The sequence below is a fragment of the Caretta caretta genome, chromosome 6 (assembly GCF_965140235.1).
Source record: "Caretta caretta isolate rCarCar2 chromosome 6, rCarCar1.hap1, whole genome shotgun sequence".
NCBI classification, from domain to species: Eukaryota; Metazoa; Chordata; order Testudines; family Cheloniidae; genus Caretta; species Caretta caretta.
Window position 1 is genome coordinate 102,249,128 of NC_134211.1, and position 26,599 is coordinate 102,275,726.

The 26,599-nt window shown below is 43.5% G+C and overlaps 2 protein-coding genes across 3 annotated transcripts in view; both read right to left on the reverse strand.

Moving 5' to 3' along the window:
- Positions 1 to 500: 500 nt before the first annotated feature.
- Positions 501 to 26,599, reverse strand: part of ITPK1 (inositol-tetrakisphosphate 1-kinase) — a 288,871-nt gene continuing 262,772 nt past the window's right edge. For both annotated transcript variants that reach the window (XM_048853263.2, XM_048853264.2), the window contains exons 8-10: positions 18,749 to 18,816; positions 17,049 to 17,211; positions 501 to 7,420 (exon numbers count right to left, since the gene is read on the reverse strand). In XM_048853263.2, the coding sequence (XP_048709220.1) occupies positions 7,098 to 7,420; positions 17,049 to 17,211; positions 18,749 to 18,816 (554 nt within the window). In that variant the 3' untranslated portion in view covers positions 501 to 7,097. The remainder of the gene's footprint in view (positions 7,421 to 17,048; positions 17,212 to 18,748; positions 18,817 to 26,599) is intronic.
- On the reverse strand, positions 23,693 to 26,589 carry LOC125638054 (myb/SANT-like DNA-binding domain-containing protein 7). The gene is made up of 2 exons (XM_048853270.2): positions 24,952 to 26,589; positions 23,693 to 24,370 (listed from the first exon to the last, which is right to left on the reverse strand). Exons 1-2 carry the CDS (start codon positions 25,529 to 25,531, stop codon positions 24,273 to 24,275), a joined length of 678 nt encoding a protein of 225 aa, XP_048709227.2. The 5' UTR covers positions 25,532 to 26,589; the 3' UTR covers positions 23,693 to 24,272.

The window sequence follows — 26,599 nt, forward strand, 5'->3', positions numbered from 1 at the left end:
TGCAGGCCCTTGTTCATGCTTGTAACAAGAGCCATGTTTAAACAATGTTTGCTACTTAGTAATGTTGTAACATCCCTGCCAGCGTGAACAGGGATTTTTTTCTGCTGGCCAAATTGTGCTGTTCATTACTTAATACCCAGCAGAATGCAATAACAGGCTTCCCAGACCACAAATTTCATCTCTACTACAACCAAGGGAAAACCACACTAAAGCACTACCAATCAACAACCATAAACAAAGTTGTAGCTAACATGGCTTCAACTGTACTGAGGGCCAAACCTCAGTGAAGTGTGATGCATATCCTACTTTCCCACCAGTCTTACTGGGCAAAAAACCTCCCTCATTAGTAAAGCAATACAAGTAGGTCCACAATTATCAATCAAAATAACTGGAAGTTTGGAAAAGGAAGAGGAAGATACTAGATGTGGAAACCAAAATCCTGCAGGTGAGTTTCCCATAAACACCCACCCACCCACTCATTAACAGAATGCAAAATAAGAGATGTTGTAAGGCATTTATTTCACTATGTGTTGGAAAGGGACAGTTGTGTCTCCAAAACAGTTACAGAAATAACAATACAATATGTACTGCATATTATTCTACTGTTAAAATCAAAATAGTGTCCATCACAGGTGCTTGGCAAATGAGGAAAAGGGGTAAGTTGCCACTGAAATAAATGGTACCAGAGAGAACAAAGCACCATCTTCATTGTCATCATCACATGTATTCAGTCATGCAGTATAAGTAAAAAGCCAAAGAGTAAATACTTTTGGTTTTTACAGTAAGCCATGAATTTTTCTCTTTTATATATTTATATACAAATTAAGTACAAAACTGGTTTTATTTTTCATTTGTCATTTGTGAACAGGACTGAATCAAAGCACAAAAACAAACTTGTTAACACTATAAAGCTGGTTCATGTGTGGACATTACCGTACTCCGCACCAAAAAAAAAAAAAAAAAAATGGTCCCAAGAACTGGTGGCTTTGTACTGGAGACACTGAATTTTAAACATGCCTAAGAGGACAACAAAGGGGTATAGAACTCCATTCACACATGAAGGGATTTTTTTTTTTAAAAGCTGTAGGATTTTAAGGGATTATTTGTAAGGAGAATGGCTGCATTTCAGTGGGACGTGTGGTTCTCACAGGGATATGCAGGAGCCATGTAAAATACCAAATAAATGATCCAAAGAAATAAATAATTAAAAAAATACATCTAATACTTTTTTTTTTTTAAACAGCACTGACTTTTTACAAGAGATAAACAACTCTCTCATTCTTTTGGGCTGCTAACATCTCAAACATAGGAGTCACTATTTTATACTTACATAGATGCGCCCTTTTATAATTTGAATATATGTGTAGATATATATGCCTTTTCACATACAAGATTGTTAAATTAATTTATATCTGAAAACTACTGTAGAAGGAATGGAAGATAAAGAAAATACAATATGGATTTCCTTAAAAGGATTAACAGGAAGACCTGATTTCTATGAGCTCTATTCATTAGCAATTATGGCTGATGCTGGAGTTTTCCAGGGCACCAATGAAACAGCGCATCAGGAGCTCCAAGCCAGCAAAGGGATTTGGATTCTTGTTATTCACCATCCCTCCCCGTGCAAATAATGACAAACTGGCTCAAGCCACGCTTCCAAGTCCATGTGACACCATCAGACTATCTCGGTCTGTGTCTCTCACTCACACACACACACACACATACAATCTTCTTATAGCGATGTTGTTGTCTTCCCACTACAGAAAAGCTTCACAGCAAGCAGAGGTTCAGTATAAATCAAACAGCAACCAAAACATTGCTATGTGCTGGAATATTCCATAACATTCACTCTACTTTACTATAGATTTCACTGCACTATTTAGAACCAGATTCACTTAAATGTATTTTAAAACCCTAACCACATGAGAGCTTGTTGAATCTAGTGGAAATATAAACAGACACATGCAGTCATGAGTTCAGCTTTCGGTGGCCTGGATCCATAGAGTGGGTGGGGAAATGAAGGTGCAAAAGGATCTATTCTGGTGAGTACATCCCTATGACACTGGTATTAAAGCAGCAGGTACAAATAAAATCAACAAGCTGATCTGGAAGAGAGAGAGAGAGAGTGAGTGTGTGTGTGTGTGTAAAAGGAGATTATATTAAAGGAAACATTTTAATCTACACTGACCGTTTTCTTCAACTTCTAATTTTTAAGAAGTACTGCAATACTGTGAATAATTTACAGGTTAAAGGCTATAAAACAATACAGCAGTTACTAAAAAGGGAGGGAAAAAAAGAAAAGAAAATTAGCAAAGCTAACGCAAGTAAATTACTGCAAGTGGGCACAGGGGTAACTGTGAAACTATTTCTAGAGTTTATTCATTAAAAAACCACCACCAAGATATTCTGCACAGCTGTGCAGGCTTAGTACTGCTAGCTAGTTTGAAAACAAAACACAGATCCACTTGACACTACCCCCCCTCTCACAATTTGTGAAGCAAATGTTTGCCTAAAAACTGAGAAGTCTGGAAAAGATCAAAGATTATTTTTTCCAGAGACATCCAAAGCTTTTGGCCAGTTTTACTCTGTTGCCTTTTGGCTGTATCCTGATACTGATTTCTGTGCAAAACACCAATTGAATGTTTCATGCTTGGATACAGTCCTAAATTATCTGAAGAATTTTGGGATTTACCTTGGGAGATCCTTAGCACTTGCAATTCCCACTGAAGTCTCAGGGCTTATCTACACTGGCACTTTCCAGCGTTGCAACTTTCTCGCTCGGGGGGTGAAAAAACACCCCCGAGCGCAGAAAGTTTCAGGGCTGTAAAGTGCCAGTGTAGACAGTGCCCCAGCGCTGGGAGCCGTGCTCCCAGCGGTGGGAGCTACGCCCCTCGTGGAGGTGTTTTTTTAGAGCGCTGGGAGAGCTCTCTCCCAGCATTCTGCCGTGACTACACAAACCAACACTGACAGTTTCAGAGTAGCAGCCGTGTTAGTCTGTAGTCGCAAAAACATTGCCAGTGTAGACTAGCCCTTCGGGTCAGGCTCTTAATGTGTATTCAGCTACTTAAAAGAAAATGAAATAAACAAACAAAAAAACACCTTACCAGTGGTTTTGTTTGTGGAACCTGCCGCCGAAGATTACATCGAAATCTAACAGATCTCCTACATACAAGTGCACATGCATTTAGAACTGGGATCTTTGAACCACTTTATCATTCAGATTTTAAAAAAGCCTAGATTTACAAATCAACAGTCTATAAGCTACAAGATGCATCCTATAAGCCAGTCAGCCCAGCCAGTCAGCATCTAAAGCACGTAAGTTTTGTATACCCAGACATGTGGATAAAACAAAAGGAAAAATGCCATAGTCCAAGTGTATGTTCTATTTCACTAACCCTAATCACTGATCATCATCACAGTTAGGTTGCATTTTAAAACTGCACTTTGAATAAAGCAGTATGTAACTTCTGAATGATTTACCATTACAAACCAAAGCATAATGTGGCAAATCAAGCCGGTCAGGTGAATAGATGGATAAATGGTAACGGCTTTCCACTGCAGGCTATTCTAATACCATGCAAGTATTCTCTACATAAGGGCAAATCTTGATCTTTCAATTGCAGAACTATCATTGGATTCAATAGGACCAAGTCTTTGACCGTCACAGTCAATTCTGCTCCATTCAAACAAGAGCAAACGTGGAGAAAGGCCAATGAAGTTAATAGCGTTACTGAGGATTTACAACAGTTAACAGGACAGAATTTGGTCCATTTTGGGTAACAGCTGACCATTCTAATTACCGTGGAAATGATCTCAATCCATACAATGATAAGTATGTAAACATCCGAAACCACAGCAGAATCTCACTAATTCACACACCCTATAATTCACATACAGAAAACAGTGGTCACTCCCTAATTCTCAGGAAAATTTTAATAGCAAGGACACTATAGTGAGGTCTAATATTACTAAGACTCCATTACTTTTATAAAATATACTATAGAACATTGAGTAGTTTACTATGAAGTATCATCATAACTAAAGCTAGTCTACACTTGCCAAATAAGGCACTGATTCAGAAAAGCACTTAAACACTTGTTTAAAGTGATGAACGTGTTTAAGTGTTTTCCTGAATAGGGAAAGATTTAAATACATGCTTAAAGTTGAGGACATGCTTGAATGTCTTTACAGTGAAGTAATCTTGGGTGGTTTGTTTTGTTTTTTGTTCTGCTGCATTTGTTTGTGTACTTGATACATGAACACAAATTTCAATAGTTCATCATTGGTCTCCCAGCTGTTCATGTGAATTAGCAAAATTCTATTGTGTGAGTCAATCTGAAGAAACATATCATGATTGTATCTACATGATATTTATATGGAAATCCCATTGTAATGCTATATCATTAAAGAATATTTGCATGATATTTGTGCCCAGTAAATTAAAGCGATACAAATAAACTAGATAAATAAAAATAAATTATAGCATTTTGGAAAGACCCTGTCAGGAATCATGCTAGTGAACTAAGCTTATTTTCTAATTTTTGCCAAGGTCTGGATTATACTTAAATAGGTAAAGTATCTCGTAAGGCTTCAGAGAATTACAAAATAATCTTTTTAACAATCATCTGTAAACAAGTGTAAAATGCACAATTGTATTTCAGTAGTTTATTTTGGAGAAATAAAGCAGTGCAAAATAGGCCAACCAAAATTCAGAAGGTAGCCAGGGAAAATAAATTCTTATTCAATGTTATAACTAGGAAACAGCATACAGACATTTTAACTGGATCCAACACTCTGATTCACGTAAACACAGTTAGTTTGAAAGGTCTCGTGTTACTAAACCATATTAAGCATCGCTTCTTTTCCTCCCACCACCACCCATTAAAATTTTTCCATTTTAATAAAGGAAGCAAATGGCAAATCTATAAACATTCCACCCGCCAGTCACACAAGAGTACCATACAAAAATACACACTGGTGAATTCTTTCCTGAGGGCATCTTTGCTTTACTTGAAACATGAAAAGATCTCAAAAAAAACCTTAAGATGTCTATTTTATTTCAGTCTTGGTTCTAAGAAAGGTTTGGTCAATCATGAAAATTGTTTTAAGTCCATAACTATGGTTGTCGTCCTCACTTTCACCCCTGCCACCTGGGACCTACCACATGCAGTAAACGGTGGGATTCAGCAATTATTCAGCAGCCTCGACGCATAGTAGGGTTATGACAGGTGCCCAATTCAGAATTGATTTTTACACAAATCCAGGAACTTTGCTGTATTCGTGTTTCATACAAATCTGACTGAAATCCCAAAGACGAATGACATTCCTTATGGAAAAGTCTTGTAGAAGTTAACAGAAATTGATAGCCCCTCCCCCAATAAAATCCTATAGAAAGGTTAAGAGTGATTTTTACAGGACCCTATAGGACTTCTCCATGAGGGATGGCCACCACCATATAGAAGTGAGCATTTTTCAAATGGTTTGGCTCACTCCTCCCTCCGTGTCTTCCTGCTCTGGCTCCCTCCACTATCCTAAGGTTGTATTACATCCCCTAACTGTTCCTTCCCACCACTCTGGCTATCAGATACTAGATTAGTTGGCACTAATGTGTTACGGTGATGACTGCTCTACAAATGCTTAAGATAGAAAAACATGGAACTGTCACATCCCAGTGCTTAACTAAGGTGAAGCTTTCTTAATAGCATCTCCGTGAACATAGTTTAGGGATTTCTTAAAGATGGAAAGGCCATGAGCCCCACAAAAATAATGTGTATGCTTGAAACCTGCTTTTACAGCATTGTCTGATTCAGTTACTTCCAATTTAGTGTTCAGGATTGACAAAAGTTGCAGGAAATTTAAAAGGATAGAAGATGCTGCTGTGTTGCAGGAAGAGAACATACATTTTAGTTTTGCTACGGTATCTCAACTGTAATGTATGATCAGACTGTATTATAGTTCACAAATGAGTACACCCACTACTCTTGTAATTTACCTAGCCCCCTTCCTCTAGCGGTCCCAGATAGTAACAGTTTCTAAATCAGAAAAACAGTCCCAAGTCACTAACTTACACAAAACCCTGCTCTCTCCAATTTTGCTCATGTTCAATCACTGTTGAGAGCAATGATTTATGCATAGCCATGTATTAATGGAAAATAGTGGCTACAAATCTGAATTACACATATATTTACAGGATGTGCAAGGCTGGTGTACTACTCTGTGAAAGTAAAAGTGGATCCATTTGCTAGCCCTCTAGCAAAGCATTCCTACACTTTGCCTGAGTGAAATGGAAGGACAATTATTTTCTCAGCTAAAGAATAAGCTTTAGGGTCTTATGGCCAGCCAAAAGTACAAAGAGCAGTGTTTTATCTACCAAGACACCCAACTCCCGCTAGTAGTATGCACCCTTTGCTTTTCAAACTCAAGCCTTGCTGGATCAGAAAAGATTTGTTACTGCCATGGTAGCATTCTTGTGGCGAAATACAATTTGAAGCATCCTTTATCTTAAACAACTCGGTTCCAGGAAGAGAACCCCAGAGTTGGAACTGCAGTCTCCACCTCAGTTTTAAACAGGAGGGCAGCCGCAATCTGTTTTGATCCACCAAATAAGGTGCAGTCCTAGTGCCCTCAGCAAGTTGCCAATGAAGCTCTGAGCACACCTGTTCTGCTGATACTGAAGCTTTCTTAAATGTTCTTTTCAAGGGTCCAGTTGGAAAGAGGGAATGGGAAGTACTTTGGAAAGGTGAAAATCTCTAGCATTGTCACGCACACCATGTCAACTTTAACTCTTTCTGGTTCCATGAGGTCTGATTTTAAAATGCTGGTCACTGGTGATTACAAATAAAATCTAAAACAAAACGCAAAAGCAACCCTCCCACATTAAGGTCTAGTGTTAAAAACACAAGCATGTGCAAGCTCACTACAGATTTGCAAATGGAATCTGATGAAATGTATCCGGATCATTTTTCTTCCCCACTCCTTTTCAGATAATTTCATCAACAAATTGGGTTAAATCATGAGAAATTTGTTACAGCCTGCTCTGATTCTAGGACCATGATTTGACTCCCCACGGCTTTTCCTTAGTCCACGGCATTGTCTGGCTATTGAGAGGAAGCTTTTGTTGCCAACGTGGCAACGCAGTGCTGTTGAAAGCTGGGGGACACTGCAGAGTTGCAGCCTAGTCTCTGGTGCTGCAGCTTTACTGAGCTATTGGTCTCACTTTCCACAATCCAGGAGGAGTCTTTTCCCACCACGCTTCGGCAGCCTGTACTAGCACAGCATGTCCGCTCCCCTACTAGGCCGCCGGTCTGCTCAGCCAGGAGTTTGCTGAGGTTGAGCTGGGTCACCTCTGGTGTCTGGCCCTGCAGGACAGCAGCTATGTGGTTCAGGAGGTCTGTGAAGAACTCTGCAACGCCCTCATAACCTGAGAAAGAGAGAAAAGCAATGCTGTCATTTCCATCTTTCCATTTCACTGGCCTTCTCTTACCCCTTTCCCTGCGCACGTGCGCACACACACAACACCCCACAATAAAAAGTGGCCTTTATTTTTCTGGGCACCATTTGGTGCACACAACTAATTGCATAAGACAGACACCTGCCTGCACCCTCAAAAAAGCTAGTTAAACATCTACATGCTAATTAACCGCAAAAGCAAAACTCCACTCCCATACCCCGCAAATGGATAGTAGATGCTCTTCAAAAAATGGCTCCCCTCACTACTTTATTTCTAGTTATGATGTTTCTAAGGAATAGCAACCAGAGATCATCTGGTCTGGTTGATTGTAAAGCCTCATGAGGGACTAAAACAACACAATGTTTGTAAAAGTCGTAGCAAAGAGACTGCAGTAAGTTCCCCTTACTTTGCTGTAGAAATTAAATGACCTTTTGTTTAAATATTTTGATGAGGTGACTTGTGTCCTCTCTCAATTCAAGCTCTGACTTCCGCTTCTCCCAAGTTGTTTGTTTTTATATCTTATCTGTCCTCAGTTCCACTTTTACCCCAAAATTACAGACTATTTGGGACAATGTTAACCAACTCTTGTCACCTGATTTCCAAATCTTCCTCTGAAGATTCCTTCTAAAGTACAATTGCCCCGAGGGGCTGGTCCAAGGCACCATATAGAAATTCCTAACAGGAGCCCCATTTGCGGATATTTCACAGAGCAATTGGCCTGGCCTTACAAACTACAGAAAATGCACTTTGTGAACTTTCCATTCATGCTTGTCTAACCTAATCCAACGAGCTATTTATATCATGCACCGCACTGTGATACTGTGTGCCAATATTAGGGCAACGCTAAAGCCAAATCAACAGGGCATTATTATTTAGAAACAAATCTTTCATTTCAATCCTGAAACTTGGCAAGCAATTACTCAAACCAATATTGATCTAATGGTTGGGGGTGGGGAGGAAAGGGGCAAAATACTGAAATTTAAGAATTGTCCGTGCATGGGAATGATTCCTTTGTTCTGAAAGATTCCAAAAGATTTACATTACACAGTTTAACAGAAAACCATTATGGTCTTCTGGGTAAATAAAATTGGCCAATCCTGGGAGATTACTTAGATTGTAAACTCTTTGGGAAAGGGGCTGTTCTTTTTTGTTCTGTGTTTGTACAGCGCCTAGCACAAACAGGTCCTGGTTCAGGACTGTTTCTTTATATTATATAAAAGAAAGAAATAGCATTGAACACTTAGTATCTTGAATGTCAGCTGCAGGTGGTCAGAACCTTTATTTCAATTGTAGGCTCTTGGAAGCCGGGTCTATATATATTTGTACAATGCCTAGCAAGGAGTCAATAGGTAGTACTGTAACATTATTGTAATTAAAAGATTAAGGAGTTGGACTAATGTTTTTTACATGTAGAGGTGCAGAATTATGCAAGAAGTATAGCTATCAAATACATGACAAGTTTTAAAAAGGCTATATACATATTTTAATGATCACTAGGAGCTATTGCTGACTACTGTGTAAATAACTAATATTTTTAAAATTTCATTTGAAACCTATTCCCAGGCCACTGTGAAATCAGAGCAAAGAGAGCATGAACGAAGTAAATATATATTTTAAAACATCTGTGTGTGGGTACAAGGTAGAATAGGACAAGGAGGGAAAACTCAAATATTTATATTTTTAATCTCCTTCCCCTTTAAAAAAACACCCCATCAGAATGAAAATAATACTACAGACTGAAAAATGTATGCTAAAATCAGAATCTAAACAGGGGTACTTTGGTGATTTTAAGGTGCATTTATAAACAATGTGTGAATCAATTAACTGTTACCGATATAGTGTCTTTTTTTGTTTGTTTTAGTGACAACAGCAGCTACAAATTTTCATATGCTCCTTTGATAATGCAACTAGTGTGCTGTGCATGGTCTAAGATAGTAGCATTTATAATTCAGTTTTCTTAGCAACTTGGAGACCATTAAAAAAATTTAACCCACTTAATGACAAAGTGCCAGGCCACCAACACTAACCATCACTATCTATTCATCAGCCAGGGTCTAGCTAAGACCATTAGAATCACAGGAGTCATGGAATCCCAGTCTCTCTCACAAAGAGTTGGTCTTCTAAAATTTCTTGCTTATGTAAACCCTTCCTCCAGGATTAGCCTTTAAATCTACTCTGTGCTTCAAACACCCTGGGAATAAGTCATCTCCATAGTAACAGCTTTAATGTGCAGAGAACAGATCCATAATTCCTTGGGGTGTTTGGACATGCTCAGTTAGAACAAAATCAGACTATTAAGACTGCACAAGGGAAACTCACAATGAAGTTGCTCTTAATGCTTTATGGCCATGGGACAGAGACAGTGATTAACTCCCGGTACCAGCACGAGAGAACCCTGCACACAGTCACAAGTTGCTCTTCACTGACACTGCTGCTGCAGCTATTTTGACAAGACAACCGGGAGGAAAGGACTGCACATTTATATGCAGGAGATCAAGTGGAAGGATGATTTAATTAAGTTTAAAGAAATTTTGAACTGCTGGGATGGGGATTATGTTGCATCAAGGAATAGTGGCAGGACGTACTTGTCATAAGCCTCTAAGTGGGTGCCACTCCCTTGAAATCCATTCCAAACAATGTAGTTGCATCTGCTTACATGAGGTCTGAATTTGGCCCTGTGTGGGAATGGAATGAAAATACTGGGTGTACGGGGATAATATCAGTGTCACCTCATTGAATATAAGAAGGAAGTCCACACAGAACTAGAGATGGGGCTGAAGTAGGAATCCAAGTTCCCGGACCTGAACTTTGCGGGGCGTTCAGATTCAGATCTAGATTTGGAGACTGAGGCTTGTCTCTGCACAGCTCTGGGAAATGATTAATATTCCCAAGCTATTACTGCAAATGCCACAGGCCTGCTTTTTAAAAGGGCACCTTCACTCATGCAAATTCAGCTGAGTCACCTAAGCACACAGGAGAGGATAGTCACTGCCTTGTTCACACACACAAAACATACCTATCCAGATAGAACTGAAACACTCAACCCCTGCCTAATGCACATGGAGTCTATACCTTGCATGTGCAGGTGATAACGCACAAGAAGAGTATACACAAAATTCCACAGAGGCAAGTTGAAGCCAGGTTAAGGCAACATGGAAAATCAAGCCTTATGAAACCTTTTGCACTTTATCAGCTGCCCCAGATCAGGAGACCATAAAAACCACATGCTACCTGACTATTGGCTAGTATTAAAGATCTCACTATGTAACCGCAGCCAAGTCCAATCCAACCAGTTTTCTGCAGCACAGGACAGACAGTAGGCAACACTCCTCTTTTAAATTTGTTGAGAGAGGGACTAACTAGAGCAGGTAACAGATGAGGTCCCCCTACAGATACATCTGCTCCAAACTGGTCACGTTAAATCAGTCCAAGATCACAGCAATGGCTTGGGGAAGCGACAGATTTAAATGAACTTTGAATCTGGTTGCAGCAGCAGCAGGAACCAGATCTGGGGACGGAATGACCCAGGCTTTGGCCTGGCCTATCACATCCTGCCATCTGTGACTATACTGAGGAGGGTATGAGCCCTTCTTAAAGGAACCCCACACATCTCCATTGAGTATAACAAACAGATGGTTAGGTTTGGAAGCCAGTAAATCTGCATGGATCTTGCCTAGCCAAACTTTCATCCCCCACCAGCAAGTCACGTATATGGGAGAGAAACTGAATCACAGAATCATAGGACTGGAAGGGACCTCGAGAGGCCATCTAGTCCAGTCCCCTGCACTCATGACAGGACTAAGTATTATCTAGACCATCCCTGACAGGTGTTTGTCTAACCTGTCCTTAAAAATTTCCAATAATGAAGATTCTACAACCTCGCTAGGCAATTTATTCCAGTGCTTAACCACTGATGGCATGAGGGGTTGATTTTCTCCATGCAACAGCTGAAGATTGGTGTCCAGCTTGATATTGTGAGATCCATCAGCTTCCTTCAATACTATTGATCATGGGGTCTTGCTGACTCACTTGCAGACTGTAGTGTGGAGGAGTAAGACAGTTCTCAATGGCTCAATTCCTTCCTCAATGAGCACTCCCAGAAGGTAGAGCTGGGCAGTTGCTCTTCATCCCCAGGGACATTGTCCAGTGGAAGTTTCACAGAGCTCCTTCTTATCTCCACAATTGCTCAACGTGTATACAAGGCCAATGGCTGGGCTGTGGGGCTCTCTGTATTCTGAAGACACCATGCTACAAGACTCCAGCTCACCTGGACAGCCAGTGCAGTCAAACGCCTGTTTCAGTGGTTAGGTGAGAGTGGGGCATGGATGAGAGCTAGCTGGCTAAATCAGGATAAGACTGGAGTGACATTGGTAGACTGGAGAAAGCAAACGGCAGGTGAGGATTATATCTGCCTGACCACGTGTGTCTGCCATTTGTGACTTGGGCTCACAATCTGGGGGTACTGTTGGATCCCCAGTTTGGTTAAATGATCCTAGTGCAGCAGTGCTCAGGAGGCTTCCACCTCTCCCCATCTACATCTGACCAGGAGACTGTGCCAGTTTGTTTTGGATGTGGTCAGTGTTACCATTATCTATGCCTTTGGCATTCCCAGGTTTGGATGACTGCAGTGCATTCTATATAGGACTGCATCTTAAATCCACCTGGAAACTAAAGCTGCTGCTGAATGTGGCAGCCCAATTGTTTTAAAGAGAGATGAGCACACTACACCAGTACTCCAGGATCTACACTGGCTGTAGGTTTAAGGCTGGAGTATTCTTTCTTTCTTAAAACATAAGGCCCTAAATGGGTTGGATCCTGCCCACCTACAAGACTGTCTCTCTCTCCTCTGCTGACTGCCACTACTCTAGTGCAGTCAGCAGAGCTGCTTGAGATCTGTATTGAAAGGGATTCAACAGAAAGGACTGCTGGAAAGATGTCTTCTCTATGTGGTCTTAAACTTGGGCCTTCTTGGCTTGAAGTAATACCTTCAGGGCACGCTGCAAGGCCCATCTCTCTCCCCAAGCATTTGGGGAGGAAGCAGCATGCTAACGGCTGATGTCTGTGGGGAAAGAGTATTGTTTGAATTTGTTTTTATCGTGGTTGGTCATTTTCTTTAGCTAAGGGAAGTGGATTATTTTTGAATTGACCACATTTTGGATAAAGGCCCCTAGAGATCAGGACAGGTGTATAATTTCTTACAAATCTAAAATAATACATGTTCTAATACCAATGGTCAGCTGCACCTCCATATTGTCTGTAATGCTTGATAACAAATTTAAGAATACGAAACAAAAAAACTACATAAAAAGTGACAGAGCTTCTCTGCTCTTTCAAAAGGGCAAGAAATTTACTTGCATCTTTGTCCAAAACACTATTTATAGAGAATAGACTATTGATCCAAACCCCCTTCAAAGCACAAGCTATCACGCAGCTCAAAATGCATGACACAAAGTGAATTTCTAATGCAGACCTCAAGATGCAACCTCATGTTGGAAGCACAACAAAGGAGAAATGGCGGGGTGCAGAGTGATTCCACGTGCTCCATGGATGTTTCTGCCCCAGTGAAGAAGCACTCCCCCCTTTAAACAGTTAAGCTTGCTGCCAGTTGTCATCCTCACCAGCACTCTCAGCATTTTGGGAGGGGAGAGAGATTGAAGTTTAGTTAGTTAAAAGCACTCCTGAAAATCCTAAGTGATTCTTTGCACTCTGCTTTTTGCAAATCTTTTGTCATTTGTTTATGGATCACACGAACACTGGGAGGCGTTGCAAACACAGAGAAGGGCAAAACCAAGTTGTAAAACATCCTGAAGAGCAGCTAGGGAATTGCAGGTAACAGGGGGAAAGTAGGTGTTTTTAAAGGAAGTCTTGTATCTATGGAGAGGAAAGACAACACAGATCCAGTGGGAGGGGATCAAATCCGATAGTGACATTCATCACAGTAAAGTGAGTTTATTTTCATCTAGACTCCTTCGTTCTACCTACTTCTCATGGAGGTGAGGAAACAGGACTGAAAGATTAGGAAGGAGATGGTCTGTGATAGGATCTCTATCTTAAAAAGTGCTCTACAATACAAAAAATGTGAGAGACCTCTGTAGTGGAGCTACATCATGGTAACAGTCTTGCATGTGTCACTTGAAGCCAGCACAACTATTCCCTAATGAGATAAATACGTCAAATGAAAAGCAAACACAAGGAAATAGCTCCTGAACCTTGGACGATACATTCATTCGCCTGATCCAGGAAACGTAATGCTGATTCAGACGTTCCAAAGATTGAAACGCTTTTTTTGTTGTTTCTGGGCTATATCCTGCACTAACAGGACAAGGGGGGAAAATATCAAAGTAAACCTGGTTACTAATATTGTTATATTTCAGGGTTCAACTATAGCAACTTGCCAGGATACTGAAGTAAATGGAATTCCTGGTCGATCCACTATGGCAATTTCTGTGCTCCTAGGATTCCAGCATCTTTTCTGCATCAAATTACTCTCAGTTGTGGTGCCTAGTTCCCCACAAAAAAGGTATCTTTTAAACGTATTGCATGTATTTCATGAGAAAACATAGCTGATTGAGGGTTGGAAGTTTCTTAACAAGCAATGCCTTAGGATCAGGGAGCCCAAAAGAGGCCTCCTGATTCATAGTGAGAAAGTAGGGCAATTGGCTAGTTATCTTAGGTGCCAGTACATGAACGTAAGAAGCCTGGGAAACAAGCAGGAAGAATGGGAAGTCCTGGCACAGTCAAGGAACTACGAGGTGACTGGAATAACAGAGACTTGGTGGGGTAACTCACATGACTGGAGCACTGTCATGGATGGGTGTAAACTGTTCAGGAAGGACAGGCGAGTGGAGAAAAGGTGGAGGAGTTGCACTGTATGTAAGAGAGCAGTATGGCTGCTCAGAACTCCAGTATGAAACTGGAGAAAAGTCTGTTGAGAGTCTTTGGGTTAAGTTTAGAGGTGAGAGCAACAAGGGTGATGTCATGTTGGGCATCTGCTACAGACTACCAGATCAGGAGGATGAGGTAGACGAGGCTTTCTTCGGACAACTAACAGAAATTTCCAGATCACAGGCCCTGGTTCTCATGGGGGACTTCAATCACCCTGACCTCTGCTGGGAGAGCAATACAACAGTTCACAGACAATCCAGAAAGTGTTTGGAGAGTGTTGGGGACAACTTCCTGGTGCAAGTGCTAGAGGAACCAACTCGGGGCCCTGCTCCTCTTGACCTGCTGTTCACAAACAGGGAAGAATTGGTAGGGGAAGTAGAAGTGGGTGGCAACCTGGGCAGCAGTGACCATGAGATGGTTGAGTTCAGGATCTGAGAAAAGGAAGAAAGGAGAGCAGCAGAATACGGACCCTGGACTTCAGAAAAGCAGACTCTGACTCCCTCAGGGAACTGATGGGAAGTTTCCCTTGGGAGGCTAATATGTGTGGGAAAGGAATCCAGGAGAGCTGGCTGTATTTTAAAGAAGCCTTATTGAGTGCGCAGGAACAAACCATCCCAATGTGCAGAAAGAACAGCAAATATGGCAGGCGACCAGCTTGGCTTAACAGAGAAATCTTCAGTGAGCTTAAACACAAAAAGGACGCTTACAAGAAATGGAAACTTAGACAGATGACTAGGGAAGAGTATAAAAATATTGCTCGAGTATGCAGAGGTGTAATGAGACAGAGCACAACTGAAGTTGCAGCTAGCAAGGAACGTGAAGGGTAACAAGAAGGGTTTCTACAGGTACGTTAGCAACAAGGTGGTGGTCAGGGAAAGTGTGGGACCCTTACTGAATGGGGGAGGTAACCTAGTGACAGATGATGTGGAAAAAGCTGAAGTACTCAATGCTTTTTTTGCCTTGGTCTTCACAAACAAGGTCAGCTCCCAGGCTGCTGTACTGGGCAGCATAGTATGGGGAGGAAGTGAGTAGCCCTCAGTGGTCAAAGAACAGGGTAAGGACTATTTAGAAAAGCTGGACATTCACAAGTCCATGGGCCCAGATCTAATGCATCATAGGGTAATGAGGGAGTTGGCTAATGTGATCGCAGAACCATTGGCCATTATTTTTGAAAACTCGTGGCGATCGGGGGAGGTCCTGGATGATTGGAAAAAGGCAAATATAGTGCCCATCTTTAAAAAAGGGAAGAAGGACAATCCAGGGAACTAAAGACCGGTCAGCCTCACCTCAGTCCCTGGAAAAATTATGGAGCAGGTCCTCAAGGAATCCATTTTAAGCATCTGGAGGAGAGGAAGGTGATCAGGAACAGTCAACATGGATTCACCAAGGGCAAGTCATGCCTGACCAACCTGATTGCCTTCTATGATAAGATAACTGGCTCTGTGGATATGGGGAAAGCGGTGGACGTGATATATCTTGACTTTAGCAAAGCTTTTGATACGGTCTCCCACAGTATTCTTGCCAGCAAGTTAAAAAAGTAAGGATTGGATGAATGGACTTTTAGGTGGATAGAAAGCTGGCTAGATCGTTGGGCTCAATGGGCAGTAATCAATGGCTCGATGTCTAGTTGGCAGCCGGTTATCAAGCGGAGTGCCTCAGGGGTTGGTCCTGGGGCCGGTTTTGTTCAACATCTTCATTAATGATCTGGATGATGGGATGGATTGCACTCTCAGGATGGATGAGGATGACACTAAGATGGGGGGAGAGGTAGATATGCTGGAGGGTAGGGATAGGATACAGAGAGACCTAGACAAATTGGAGGATTGGGCCAAAATAAATCTGATGAGGTTCAACAAGGACAAGTGCAGAGTCTTGCACTTAGGACAGAAGAATGCCATGCACTGCTACAGGCTGGGGACCGACTGGCTAAGCGGCAGTTCTACAGAAAAGAACCTAGGGATTACAGTGGACAAGAAGCTGGATATGAGTCAACTGTGTGCCCTTTTTGCCAAGAAGGCTAAGATCATATCGGGCTGCATTAGTAGGAGCATAGCCAGCAGATTAAGGGAAGTGACTTTTCCTCTCTATTCAGCACTGGTGAGGCCATACTTGGAGTGCTGCGTCCAGTTTTGGGTCCCCCACTACAGAAAGGATGTGGACAAATTGGAAAGAGCCCAGCAGAGGGCAACAAAAATGATTAGAGGCTGGGGCACGTGACTTATGAGGAGAAGCTGAGGGAACTGGCCTTATTTAGTCTGCAGAAGAGAAGACTGAGGGGGGATTTGATAGCAGCCTTCAACTACCTGAAGAGGGGTTCTAAAGAGGATGGATCTAGGCTGTTCTCAGTGGTGGCAGATGACAGAACAAGGAGCAATGGTCTCAAGTTGCAGTGAGGGAGGTCTAGGTTGGATAGTAGGAAAAACTATTTCACTAGGAGGGTGGTGAAGCACTGGAATGGGTTACTTAGTACAGCAGTCTGGGAGCTGACGTGGTGGAATCTCCATCCTTAGAGGTCTTTAAGGTCTGGCTTGACAAAGCCCTGGCTGGGATGATTTAGTTGGGGTTGGTCCTGCTTTGAGCAGGGGGTTAGATTAGATGACCTCCTGAGGTCTCTTCAAACCCTGATATTCTATGAACCGCAATACTAATTCTCACTAAACACACATGGTATGGTATCCACACAGTCTGGTGAAAGCTGAAAGGTCTCTCTTACCTGGGAATGCATTGATATCAATGACTGCATGCTGGCCGGTCTGATTGTTAATGATAATATCAATCCCAAAGAGGGAAACCCCCAGAGCCTGTCTCAGTGCCTTGGAGATCTCCCGGATGACGTCATCATTTGGCCGTTCAAACACACCTTCGATTTTATCAAGCTACCGTGAAAAAAGACAAAGAGAAACAACTGAGGGGTTCTGAACCGGGCTCTCTCTTTAGTGTACGTGTTGATTTACAGAGCTTCCCCATTCTATATCCGGTAGGATCCAACTGCAGGGAAGAAGCCACAAGAGCTTTTCTTGATTTTGCATCCTACATACATTAAATGTTAGGCTCTTCTACTGTATTCAGTGGGCCTGATTCTCTATTTGTTACACTGGTGTAACTCCATGGAAATCAATGGATATACACACCAGCACCGAACTGAATGGAGAATTAGACCCAGTATCTTAAATATTAGACATCCATTTTAAAATCAAAAGAAAACTGCAGCCTCTGCTCCTGCACTGCAGATATTCTGCCTTTCATCATGTGCGTTTAATAAGCTGATCTAAAATTAAACCTGCCTTAAGGGACTGATTAAGGGGCTGACAAGAATGAGTTACTTAACAGAAGGTGTTAAGGTGCATCACTACTGTGCTCAGTGTTTTGGGGCACTGCTCAGGGCAGTTGTCAAATAAGGGAGGTCTCTTGTATGGGTTTGAAGTCCAAGTTGTTTTAGAACAGTTTATTATTAAGAGTGACTTGGGTCACTTGTGAATGTGAAATTTAATCACACATTTCTTAGTCAAGAGGTTGAGCAATACAAGTACTGTTTTGTGTACAGAACAGCTGTGTATATATCCAAAACATATACATAAACATATACATCACAAAATTTAGCCACTGGAAGGGATTTATGATTAGTTCAGTGACATGAATAATATTTAGCATGTCAATTAGGACACTTCAATTCCACATCTGGTCACTGTATTAAACTTTTGACTACAAACTAACGAGATCACATGAATCAGAGAAGAATCTGGAGACAAACTAGGGCCTAGTTCTGCAAAATTACTTCAGTGGGAGTTTAGAGTGCTCAGCATCTTGTAGAATCCAACTTTACTTTGGCTATTAACAGGGCTAGTCATAAACACAATAAAGGTGTGCTTGGGGTTAATGTACTCTGAGGATATATAGAGGTGTAGCCTACTGGTCAGACCTCAGAAATGCTTACATTCTAGGTGCATATCTTCGTGGTCTGGGGCAATTCGCTTAACTTCTCTGTTTTGGGTTTTCCCTGTTTGTCAAATGCGGATACCACTCCCTTACCTCACAGGAGTGCCATAAGGATTCATTAAGGCTTACAAAATTCTCTGGAGAGGAAAAGTACCAGACATTATTACTCAGGACCTTTCCTTTCCTCATCTGGACTGGCTTTCAGTTAAGACAAAGCACAGCAAAGCAGTACACAGACATGCAGCAGCATCTCTGCTTCCACAACAGAAAGGAGGAAAACCTTGTAAGGGATATCAAATGAACAGGGAAACACAGCTTTAAATTGTGCTGGTTCTAAGTAGCAAACAGATCTCAATTTGCTATGTGGGAGCTGACAGGACACAATTAATGTACAAGAGTCACTATTCATGAATACCTTTATAAGAAAAAGAGATTCGTTTTCTATCAATGGTAAAAAAAAAGACCTGGAGTACTTACTGCTGTTAAGACAGAGGAGGATTCTGGCTTCGACACATTGTGGCTGTTGAAAAATATTGATTCTCTATCTGAAATTAAAAGAAAGTTATAAATGAACTGATACTTGGATTTGAATTTTAAAAGGATTGGTTTATGCTGTATGCAACACTAGGTGGCAGTGCAACCCCAGGAATCTAACCCAGCTCAATAGCTGATAAAGTTCTCCACTCTGTCACAGGGGGCATGGATCAGCGTTCATGTCGCACTCCCTGTCAGTACCCAGCCCAGGCTGGGAAGCTAATGATCTAACTACTGGACCAAATTTGATGATGAATCCTGGTCACATTCCATCTGAGGCACATTGTGCATGTACCAAGACGACTCTGTCACGCAAAGCTTCCTTTTGCACACAGGCACCTGCCCATGGCAGAAAACCTAGCCCAAGACTCACACAGCTTCAAGATCTCAGGCTACAGATAAGGTTTCATTTCTGCACTCAAATAAATCCCACTCATTAAAGAATGTTTTCTGTAAGTTATTGAAATCAGTCCTAGGAAATGGTTAGGAATTAAAGGGACCACTCAACTGGAAATGTACAAGATTTCATTACATAACAGATGATTTCACGGTCGGCACTAGATCCACCCAAGCAAGTGCAGGGGAGGTATAAATTATACCTCCCTGTACCCAAGGTGGACCCCCATGATCCACAGAGTAAAATTCACCCCAGCGGAGGGTAGGCAGGAAGGATCTTTAATTTGAAGACACCACAGCAGCCCTGCAGTGGAGGCTGCTCAAGGAATTGTATTAGCACATCCTCCAGCCATGCACCCTCCCAGGCCAATTTATCCTCCTACAAAACCCCTCCAAGGGCGGGAGAGGGGTGGGGGAGGAATGTTGTGGCAGCTTTCCATTATGACAACCTGTCCTCTTGGGCTTGCCAGAAGCCACCGCCATGGTATACATAAACCCAGAAGTGAATCTGGGACAGCATCAAAGCAAACATAATGCTGAATGTGCAGAGTTATCACACACTTGCTGCATGATGTAGCATATGTTTCTACTAGGCTGTTCCCTCTGCAGACTGGATCACAGCAGCTAATCACAGCCACAAGCTTAGTGCGCTTTATTGTGGGAAAGATGCAGGAATCATGGGAGGCAAACCCAAAACAATCTGTGACTTTGGTAACATATTAGAGAGCAGTAGCCAAGATTTGAGGCAGGTGGCTAGCCCAAGATATTTAAGTGATCTGTGGCCTGATTTTTCAGAGGTGCTCAGCAGCTTTGAAAACCAGCCAGCGTGTGCTTAGTTGTCCATAACTATGCACGTTTCTGAGAAGCATGGACAGGTTAGAGTTGGACTTGGGCAAAGCTGGTGGGACATAAAAACAAACCTGACTTAGCGGAGGCTGAATATCCTACCGCCAAGACCTGGAGTTGAACTGCAGAGCTGAGACCCTTAGCCTCAGGAAAAGATGAAGTGAGCTGCCCTTTAAAATGTAGGCTTTTTAAATAAAAGGAATGTCAAGATAAGTCCTGAGATATTGTTTCAAAGGGGATTGATCCCCTTCTAGCGTTCCATGCCGACCAATCTAACCAATGCAACCCTCCTAGCCAGAGGAAGGAATGCCAGGGAGCATGAAGAAGGGCAGGAGCAAAGAAGCAGTCCCAGAAGGAAAAGACGTCTATTTGTTAAAAATCCTCATGACACAAAATGACAAACGTCCCACAAGATCTCTAGTGAGGATGCTGCCAGGCCAGCTTTATTCTTCCTGTTCCAGTGCTAATCACTGAAGGAGCTCAGGAGGTGGGGCCAAAGGGCATAAATTCAAATACCCTGTCTCTGCTCCTACTTCGTAAGACTTCACATTTCTGCAATCAGCTAGTGTAGACCCTTGAAACAGTCAGACCTGCTTGATCCCTTGTTCATAACATGTCCCTTGCCAGCAGCAGATTTTAGGCCAAGAAATCCAGACTTGGAATCCAGGGATTCATTGAAACCAGTCTGCACATTTCATTTTAACATGGGATTCAAAATTAACATTTAAACTTTAGACTAACAAGCTAATGGCTGCATCTAAGGCACTGGCTTTCATAAAGATGCCTTAAAATGAGTTGATACTTCAGTACATTTCCCTAATGCCAATTTCTCATACTAGCTGATAAACATATCACTATTTCACTCATACTAGTCCCACTAAACATTTTCTGCTTCCTATAGCCATTGAATGTAGTTCTCATTTCCTCAGGGTATGTCTACACTACAGAATAAGGTCGAATTTATAGAAGTTGGTTTTTTAGAAATCGGTTTTATATATTCGAGTGTGTGTCCCCCCACAGAAAATGCTCTAAGTGCATTAAGTGTATTAACTCGGCGGAGTGCTTCCACAGCACCGAGGCTAGAGTCGACTTCCGGAGCGTTGCACTGTGGATAGCTATCCCACAGTTCCCGCAGTCTCCGCTGCCCATTGGAATTCTGGGTTGAGATCCCAATGCCTGATGGGGCTAAAACATTGTCGTGGGTGGTTCTGGGTACATATTGTCAGGCCCCCATTCCCTTCCTCCCTCCGTGAAAGCAAGGGCAGACAATCGTTTCGCGCCTTTTTTCCGGAGTTACCTGTGCAGACGCCATACCACGGCAAGCATGGAGCCCGCTCAGGTAACCGTCACCCTATGTCTCCTGGGTGTTGGCAGATGCGGTACGGCTTTGCTACACAGTAGCAGCAACCCCTTGCCTTGTGGCAGCAGACGGTGCAATATGACTGGTAGCCGTCATCGTCCTGTCCGAAGTGCTCCTGGCCACGTCGGCTGGGAGCGCCTGGACAGACATGGGCGCAGGGACTTAATTTAGAGTGACTTGACCAGGTCATTCTCTTTAGTCCTTCAGTCAGTCCCATTGAACCGTCTTATGGTGAGCAGGCAGGCGATACGGATTGCTAGCAGTCGTACTGTACCATCTTCTGCCGGGCAGGCAAGAGATGAGGATTGCTAGCAGTTGTATTGTACCATCTTCTGCCGGGCAGGCAAGAGATGAGGATTGCTAGCAGTCGTATTGTACCATCTTCTGCCAGGCAGGCAAGAGATGAGGATGGCTAGCAGTCGTACTGTACCATCTTCTGCCGAGCAGCCATGAGATGTGAATGGCATGCAGTCCTTCTGCACCGTCTGCTGCCAGCCAAAGATGTAAAAGATAGATGGAGTGGATCAAAACAAGAAACAGACCAGATTTGTTTTGTACTCATTTGCCTCCTCCCCTGTCTAGGGGACTCATTCCTCTAGGTCACACTGCAGTCACTCACAGAGAAGGTGCAGCGAGGTAAATCTAGCCATGTATCAATCAGAGGCCAGGCTAACCTCCTTGTTCCAGTAAGAACAATAACTTAGGTGCACCATTTCTTATTGGAACCCTCCGTGAAGTCCTGCCTGAAATACTCCTTGATGTAAAGACACCCCCTTTGTTGATTTTAGCTCCCTGAAGCCAACCCTGTAAGCCGTGTCGTCAGTCGCCCCTCCCTCCGTCAGAGCAACGGCAGACAATCGTTCCGCGCCTTTTTTCTGTGCGGACACCATACCAAGGCAAGCATGGAGGCCGCTCAGCTCACTTTGGCAATTAGGAGCACATTAAACACCACACGCATTATCCAGCAGTATATGCAGCACCGGAACCTGGCAAAGCGATACCGGGCGAGGAGGCGACGTCAGCGCGGTCACGTGAGTGATCAGGACATGGACACAGATTTCTCTGAAAGCATGGGCCCTGCCAATGCATGCATCATGGTGCTAATGGGGCAGGTTCATGCTGTGGAACGCCGATTCTGGGCTCGGGAAACAAGCACAGACTGGTGGGACCGCATAGTGTTGCAGGTCTGGGACGATTCCCAGTGGCTGCGAAACTTTCGCATGCGTAAGGGCACTTTCATGGAACTTTGTGACTTGCTTTCCCCTGCTCTGAGGCGCATGAATACCAAGATGAGAGCAGCCCTCACAGTTGAGAAGCGAGTGGCGATAGCCCTGTGGAAGCTTGCAACGCCAGACAGCTACCGGTCAGTTGGGAATCAATTTGGAGTGGGCAAATCTACTGTGGGGGCTGCTGTGATGCAATCAAAGATCTGCTGATATCAAGGGTAGTGACCCTGGGAAATGTGCAGGTCATAGTGGATGGCTTTGCTGCAATGGGATTCCCTAACTGTGGTGGGGCCATAGACGGAACCCATATCCCTATCTTGGCACCGGAGCACCAAGCCGCCGAGTACATAAACCGCAAGGGGTACTTTTCGATCGTGCTGCAAGCTCTGGTGGATCACAAGGGACGTTTCACCAACATCAACGTGGGATGGCCGGGAAAGGTGCATGATGCTCGCATCTTCAGGAACTCTGGTCTGTTTCAAAAGCTGCAGGAAGGGACTTTATTCCCAGACCAGAAAATAACTGTTGGGGATGTTGAAATGCCTATATGTATCCTTGGGGACCCCGCCTACCCCTTAATGCCATGGCTCATGAAGCCGTACACAGGCAGCCTGGACAGTAGTCAGGAGCTGTTCAACTACAGGCTGAGCAAGTGCAGAATGGTGGTAGAATGTGCATTTGGACGTTTAAAGGCGCGCTGGCGCAGTTTACTGACTCGCTTAGACCTCAGCGAAACCAATATTCCCACTGTTATTACTGCTTGCTGTGTGCTCCACAATATCTGTGAGAGTAAGGGGGAGACATTTATGGCGGGGTGGGAGGTTGAGGCAAATCGCCTGGCTGCTGGTTACGTGCAGCCAGACACCAGGGCGGTTAGAAGAGCACAGGAGGGCGCGGTACGCATCAGAGAAACTTTGAAAACCAGTTTCATGACTGGCCAGGCTACGGTGTGAAAGTTCTGTTTGTTTCTCCTTGATGAAACCCCCCGCCCCTTGGTTCACTCTACTTCCCTGTAAGCTAACCACCCGCCCCTCCTCCCTTCAATCACCGCTTGCAGAGGCAATAAAGTCATTGTTGCTTCACATTCATGCATTCTTTATTCATTCATCACACAAATAGGGGGATGACTACCAAGGTAGCCCAGGAGGGGTGGTGGAGGAGGGAAGGAAAATGCCACACAGCACTTTAAGCACAGCACTTTAAAAGTTTACAACTTTAAAATTTATTGAATGACAGCCTTCTTTTTTTTGGGCAATCCTCTGTGGAGGAGTGGCTGGTTGGCCGGAGGCCCCCCCACCGTGTTCTTGGGCGTCTGGGTGTAGAGGCTATGGAACTTGGGGAGGAGGGCGGTTGGTTACAGAGGGGCTGCAGTGGCAGTCTGTGCTCCAGCTGCCTTTGCTGCAGCTCAACCATACACTGGAGCATACTGGTTTGGTCCTGCAGCAGCCTCAGCATTGAATCCTGCCTCCTCTCATCATGCTGCCGCCACATTTGAGCTTCAGCCCTCTCTTCAGCCCGCCATTTACTCTCTTCAGCCTGCCACCTCTCCTCCTGGTCATATTGTGCTTTCCTGCACTCTGACATTATTTGCCTCCACGCATTCGTCTGTGCTCTGTCAGTGTGGGAGGACAGCATGAGCTCAGAGAACACTCCATCGCGAGTGCGTTTTTTTTTTCTTTCTAAGCTTCACTATCCTCTTGGAAGGAGAAGATCCTGTGATCATTGAAACATATGCAGCTGGTGGAGAAAAAAAAGAGACAGTGGTATTTAAAAAGACACATTTTATAAAACAGTGGCTACACTCTTTCAGGGTAATCCTTGCTGTTAACATTACATACATAGCACATGTGCTTTCGTTACAAGGTCGCATTTTGCCTCCCCCCACCGCGTGGCTACCCCCTCAACCTTCCCCCCTCCCTGTGGCTAACAGCAGGGAACATTTCTGTTTAGCCACAGGCAAACAGCCCAGCAGGAATGGGCTCCTCTGAGTGTCCCCTGAAGAAAAGCACTCTATTTCAACCAGGTGACCATGAATTATATCTCACTCTCCTGAGGATAACACAGAGAGATAAAGAACGGATGTTGTTTGAATGCCAGCAAACATACACTGCAATGCTTTGTTCTACAATGATTCCTGAGTACGTGTTACTAGCCTGGAGTGGTAAAGTGTCCTACCATGAAGGACGCAATAAGGCTGCCCTCCCCAGAAACCTTTTGCAAAGGCTTTAGGACTACATCTAGGAGAACCGCGAGGGCAAAGTAATCCTTTCACATGCTTGCTTTTAAACCATGTATAGTATTTTAAAAGGTACACTCACCAGAGGTCCCTTCTCCGCCTGCTGGGTCCAGGAGGCAGCCTTGGGTCGGTTCGGGGGGTACTGGCTCCAGGTCCAGGGTGAGAAACAGTTCCTGGCTGTCGGGAAAACCGGTTTCTCTGCTTGCTTGCTGTGAGCTATCTACAACCTCATCATCATCATCTTCTTCGTCCTCAAAACCTGCTTCCGTATTGCCTCCATCTCCATTGAAGGAGTCAAACAACACGGCTGGGGTAGTGGCGGCTGAACCCCCTAAAATGGCATGCAGCTCATCATAGAAGCGGCATGTTTGGGGCTCTGACCCGGAGCGGCCGTTCGCCTCTCTGGTTTTCTGGTAGGCTTGCCTCAGCTCCTTCAGTTTCACGCGGCACTGCTTCGGGTCCCTGTTATGGCCTCTGTCCTTCATGCCCTGGGAGATTTTCACAAAGGTTTTGGCATTTCGAAAACTGGAACGGAGTTCTGATAGCACGGATTCCTCTCCCCAAACAGCGATCAGATCCCGTACCTCCCGTTCGGTCCATGCTGGAGCTCTTTTGCGATTCTGGGACTCCATCATGGTCACCTGTGCTGATGAGCTCTGCATGGTCACCTGCAGCTTGCCACGCTGGCCAAACAGGAAATGAGATTTAAAAGTTCGCGGTTCTTTTCCTGTCTACCTGGCCAGTGCATCTGAGTTGAGAGTGCTGTCCAGAGCGGTCACAATGGAGAACTCTGGGATAGCTCCCGGAGGCCAATACCATCGAATTGTGTCCACAGTACCCCAAATTTGAGCCGGCAAGGTCGATTTAAGCGCTAATCCACTTGTCAGGGGTGGAGTAAGGAAATCGATTTTAAGAGCCCTTTAAGTCGAAATAAAGGGCTTCTTTGTGTGGACGGGTGCAGGTTTACATCGATTTAACGCTGCTAAATTTGACCTAAAGTCCTAGTGTAGACCAGGGCTCAGGCTTCACAACAGAAAGCTGTTCTTCTTCCAAAAAGGAAATTGCAGCAGACTCAATTAACACCCTTCAAATGATCTCTGTTGATTTATAACCGTACCTGTTGATAACTACAGGAGGACCTTAGCTCAGCAGCTCCACTCCGCTTATCTCAAAAATAGTTGCCAACTAGAACCAAATGAAAATGATCAAGTGTATTTCCCCTGAGAATTTCAAGAACTGGCCATTACATGAACAAACCAAGAGGCTCTGGCATGGGAGAACTCAACTCCTCTTACTTTAAACACAAACAAAAAATGAACAAGACAAAGACAGGGACAGGAAGTTCCAAAATGATGGAATCCAGGAATTTCCCCTTTATCTTGCAATTATAACTCAAGACCAAATGACAAATGGACCTACTGAGTGTTTAGAGAGTTTCTAGTAAAGGAGCTTTCTCCACTTCCACAATGACATAAAACCCAGCTTTCAATAGGTAAGATTCAGGTTAATTTCACATAAACATTTACTATAAGAACTCTGTTCAGATGTATTCCAGAGCAGATGAGTTATCTTCCTTCCTGTCGAAATAACACAGAGGAGGAAATACAGCATGTACAAAGCAGATGCTTTAATTTTAGCAGCCTATTCAAAAACATTTTTCATTCAGGATCTCTGCTGCCACGGGCCTCTGAGCTCATGCTAGCATTTAAGCTGGCGCACAGGTACTTTAC

What these genes read in the sequence shown, in the direction of transcription:
- LOC125638054 (XM_048853270.2), bottom strand. Translation starts at nt 25,531, where the DNA reads ATGCAGAGCTCATCAGCACAGGTGACCATGATGGAGTCCCAGAATCGC. An exon ending in AGGCGGAGAAGGGACCTCTG is followed by an intron (nt 24,371 to 24,951) that starts GTGAGTGTACCT and finishes TTTCTCCACCAG; the next exon opens with CTGCATATGTTTCAATGATC.